General features: G+C 39.5%; 1 protein-coding gene across 1 annotated transcript; it reads left to right on the top strand.

The window, feature by feature from the left end:
- The first annotated feature begins 355 nt into the window (after nucleotides 1–355).
- LOC149819316 (GDSL esterase/lipase At5g33370-like) lies at nucleotides 356–3,716 on the top strand. The gene is made up of 5 exons (XM_089986380.1): nucleotides 356–590; nucleotides 778–905; nucleotides 1,095–1,337; nucleotides 1,500–1,752; nucleotides 3,228–3,716. Exons 1-5 carry the CDS (start codon nucleotides 356–358, stop codon nucleotides 3,449–3,451), a joined length of 1,083 nt encoding a protein of 360 aa, XP_089842506.1. The 3' UTR covers nucleotides 3,452–3,716.
- The last annotated feature ends 1,064 nt before the right edge of the window (nucleotides 3,717–4,780 follow it).

The following is a 4,780-nucleotide window of genomic DNA, read 5'->3' as shown; positions in this document are numbered from 1 at the left end:
AGTCGAGTCCAGATCACATGTCGGTGGATTGACATTGCCAGATGATCACATCATGATCAGTGGTGATGGAAATAATGGACGGTGTTGATGCCATGACACTGATGAGTGGTGATTTGGCAGTTCTTCCGATGAAAATTACCGTCTCACTGCTAGGCTGTCTTTTGGTGGGTCCTTCCCTTAACCAATATGGCAAGAGGCCCATCATATGCCATATGACCTGATCTGCCACGTTAGACACTAGAGCACCTCTGTGTATAACTATAAATGACCCTTCACTGCATCCACTGCATACATGGGCGAGGGAGAACTCATCATCCCTTAATTAAGTCACTACAGCCTGAGCCTGTTAGCCACCATGGCTCCTCCTCTGGCCTTCCTTTCCTCTCTTCTATGCCTAGCTCTAACCAATCCTCTCGTGACAACAGAAGCGCGTGCGTTCTTCGTGTTCGGTGATTCAATCGTCGACAGCGGCAACAATGACTTCTTGGTTACCATAGCCCGTGCCGACTCGCCCCCTTATGGCATTGACTACCCAACTCATAGGCCAACAGGCCGCTTCTCTAATGGCCTTAACATCCCTGACATTATTAGTGAGTATAACAATGGTTTCATTCAAGCCTGAAATTAACACTACCATTGAGCAGAGCAATGGCTTCATTTAGTCTGAACTTCCATTGCATTCTGCGTGATATATGACACTAGCATATAACCTTTATTGCATTCTATGTGATATATATATATATATAACACTAACAGTTATTATATGGCTCATGCTAGGTGAGAGCATAGGTGCAGAACCCACATTGCCCTATCTGAGCCCATTTCTTACTGGAGAGAGGCTGCTTGTGGGTGCTAACTTTGCTTCTGCTGGAATTGGTATCCTCAACGATACTGGCTTCCAATTTGTAAGATACTGCTGGATTCTGGTTTCATTAGACGCACCATAATTACTCGATTACAGGAAAAAACTCAACTCTAATTGCTGTATTTTTTATATTTAAATGGATCTATTAACCATGACAAGCTTTATTATTTCTATCATATGGTAGTAGAGCCAGATTAGATAACCCAAAGATTAAAATGTCAAAATGCAGCTTAACATCATAAGGATCTACAAGCAATTGGAGTATTTTCAACAGTACCAAGAAAGAGTTAGCGCCTTGATTGGGCCAGAGGAAATGCAGAGATTAGTGAACGGAGCACTGGTGCTAATCTCACTAGGTGGGAATGATTTTGTGAACAATTACTACTTGGTACCATTCTCTGCGAGGTCGCGCCAATTCGCGCTTCCGGACTATGTTCGCTATCTCATTGTCGAGTATAGGAAAGTGTTAGTGGTAAGCCTCTTTTTCCTTCTATCTTTTTTTTTTTTTTGAATGATGAGGAACTCATCAGGATTTAGCCCTAATTAAGTGGCAAAAGGTTAAAAAGAAAGTTGTGATGGAAAGGTATATTGCATTTTGGTGAAGTATTTGAATGTTGGAACCCTGTGAGTGCAGAGATTGTATGAGCTTGGAGCAAGAAGAGTTATGGTGACTACCACTGGCCCAATAGGGTGTGTGCCTTCCGAGCTAGCATTGAGAAGCAGGGATGGGAGTTGTGATGTGGAGCTGCAGCGCGCTGCAAACATGTACAACCCACAGCTGGGGCAGATGCTGAACCAACTCAACGGCCAGATTGGCTCGGATGTGTTCATCGTCGCGAACGCGTTCGACATGCACATGGACTTCATCGCTCAGCCACAAGCCTATGGTGAGTATACGTTCATGTCTGCCCACGAGGGCTCCGCTCATTTGGTAGGGCCGACTTGTGAATGTCACACTGTTGAAGGGATGTCACAAATTCAAAACCCATGGGTCGATGGGGTGGGTTGTACACCCTGCTGGGCAAGAGAGATATGAGGCTTTTACGCTAATAAGCTCATGAGCTTATCCATTATGGGATGGGGCCTAGGCCCCAAAGGGGTTTGGGGTAGTGGGATGGGGCCTAAGTGGCTAGGCAGGCGGCCTAGGTTCAAATCCCATGGGCATCATCCTTTGGGCAAGCTGAAGCGTGATGACTCCCTGAGGGCCCATTATGAGAAACATTTTTTATCATTAAAAAATGAGGTCATCGAGGGATAAGGTCATCAATTCTCACCTTATAGCGATGGACGTTTTCTTTAATGAACCAACAGTGATGTACGTCATGTAGTGTACATGTTTAATTTTAGTTTAGAATGATTCAGGTAGGATTGGTTCCCGCAGGAAATCCCGAAAATTTCTACATTCCTGGCTATGTCACAGGGATACGCCATTTTGGCTGCGTGTCCCTAGTGACATGAGCAGACACACCGACTTGTGCACAATACGTATATATGACATTATTTTAATTATTTAAATAATATTTTGTTATATTTTAATTTTATTTCATAAATTCCATTTTAATGTTAAAATATTAAAAAAACAATTTTTATCTGTTAAAAATTAAGAAAATTCGTGTCTTGTGTCCCATTTTTTAAAATAATTTGAACTTTTGAGTCGAGTCTGCATCCCGTGTCCTCAGATCATTGTGACATAGATTCTTGGATTTCCTAACATTGTAGGAATGCCCATATATTTCTTGAATGATTGGCTTTTCATGGTTCTCATGGTAAATGTTTGAAAACCTCATAACTTGTGGACTTCGGTTGGGACATACGGTCGATACCAATCCCTTGCTTCCATGAGAGAGAGAGAGAGAGAGAGAGAGAGAGAGAGAGAGAGAGAGTTTTACGCTGTGGGAGGTATGGCAGGCTGAGCCCATGCGATCAGGTCTTTGTGCTGGGTGCGGTTTCTTCGGGTTATAAATAAAAAAAAAAAACTATGCCACAAAGACACGGACAAGAACCATCAACACTCGATAACAGTTCCGGACAAGAGTGCACAATTTTTTTCGCAAAATAAGGCATGAGGGCACATATTGTTTACTATTTTATTGAATATTTTGTTGATATTTTAATATGTGATAGAAAATATTACTAGCATTTAAAAAAAAAACACCAAATATGGTCACTATGTGTCTCGTGTCGTGTCATCTACGTGACATATATAGTTTGCCAAAAAAAGTCCTATTCCTTAACAGCTTTCTTCTAGAAAAGGGAAAAATAACATGCTAAATGCAGGTATTCCACATTGTTTGAAGTATTTAATTTTATGTGATCAATCGTACTAATGCATTAATTGTATGCTATTATTATTTGCTTTTAGGGTTCGTGACATCGAGGGTTGCTTGTTGCGGGCAGGGGCCATTCAATGGCTTGGGGTTATGCACTCCCTTGTCAAATTTGTGCCCTAACAGAGACATCTATTCATTTTGGGACGCTTTCCATCCAACTGAGAGGGCATGCAGGATCATTGTTAGCCGGTTCATGACCGGCTCTACAAACTACATGTACCCCATGAACTTGAGTACCTTGCTTCAACTCGACTAAGGCCTTTGGCATGCCTCATTCACAGTCATTCTCTACGTAAATCGACATGTAAGTGCGCACACGTGTGTGTGTGTGTGCGCGTGTGTATGCATGTGTGCGTGTGTAGTGTGTATGTGCGTGGGTTCGTTGCAAGTGCAAGCATCCGTGCATGAATTAGGGTTTTGTTGAATTTGGGGTTTGCAGCCTTGCAATGTATTGTGATGCACTTTGAGGATCCTCAAATAATTATTTGCCGTTCGATCCATGAATAAGTGAAAAAAAAAATTGAATCATTTTTCTTCTTTCTTGATTACTACCATATCCAAATTGACTCAAGTTGTCGTTACTTGAGAGTTATAAGTCTATGTCGTGGGTCTAGATCTGGAGCAGATTCCGTGTTCGAGGCCGAACACTTATACCCGACTTGCCCATGTAGCGGCTGCCCTTCTATTAAAAAGAGGCAAACACTTATAAAGTGTTTGTCTCGAACATTGGATCACACCTCGTCTAGATCACTAATTTGGTTTTAGCCAAATTGGGTTTGGTAGAATTGATTAAAACCATAGTCAGAAACATCACTGGTATTTTGAAAATATTGTGATTTTTAGATGATGATATTATACAAAAGCCCATGATATTTTAAAAATATTATCTATTTTGGAAATGTCACATTTTTATTAAAATATTAACATGATAAAAATACTTTTTCAGTTTTTTATATTATTCACATTTTTCTGACAAGAAATTATTCACATTTTTCTGATATATATATATATATATATATATATATATATATATATATATATATATATATATATATATATATATATATATATATATGTTCGGTCTACTTCTCATAACAAGATCATAGGTGGAAACAACAAAAAATTATAATAAACAAATTACTAATTTACTTGGTTTCCTACATTTTAGGCCAAAAACTCATGTTTATTTTTCAGGAAATGTTTGTCCTGTCCTTATAAAATAGCATGTTTTCGAAAATGCCTCAGCAATTTGCCGAAATAATTTTCATTTCTAAAATTTTGATTCTTGACTTCTTAGGATATTTTTGTCCTTTTACAAGTATAACACACCCTTTGCAAATTATGTGAATGTTCTCAAAATGTGTGTTACTAAAATTGTGTAAGGGGCACAAGTTGAGGGACTTTCGCAAATGTCTGAGAACATTTGCAAAGGTAAGTATTTAGTGAAAAAAGGTTCACATTTAGGGACATTTGAAGGTCTTACTGTATTGGCAGACCTTCTTATGGAATGTGCGTACCGTGAAAGTAGCGTCTAAAGTTCGACCACAACAAATTCATTATTGAGTTATGCTTGACTGCCATAGTA

The sequence above is a fragment of the Nuphar pumila genome, chromosome 13 (genome assembly GCF_984573655.1).
Source record: "Nuphar pumila chromosome 13, dmNupPumi1.hap1.1, whole genome shotgun sequence".
NCBI lineage: Eukaryota > Viridiplantae > Streptophyta > Magnoliopsida > Nymphaeales > Nymphaeaceae > Nuphar > Nuphar pumila.
This window is presented reverse-complemented; position numbering and strand designations above follow the sequence as displayed.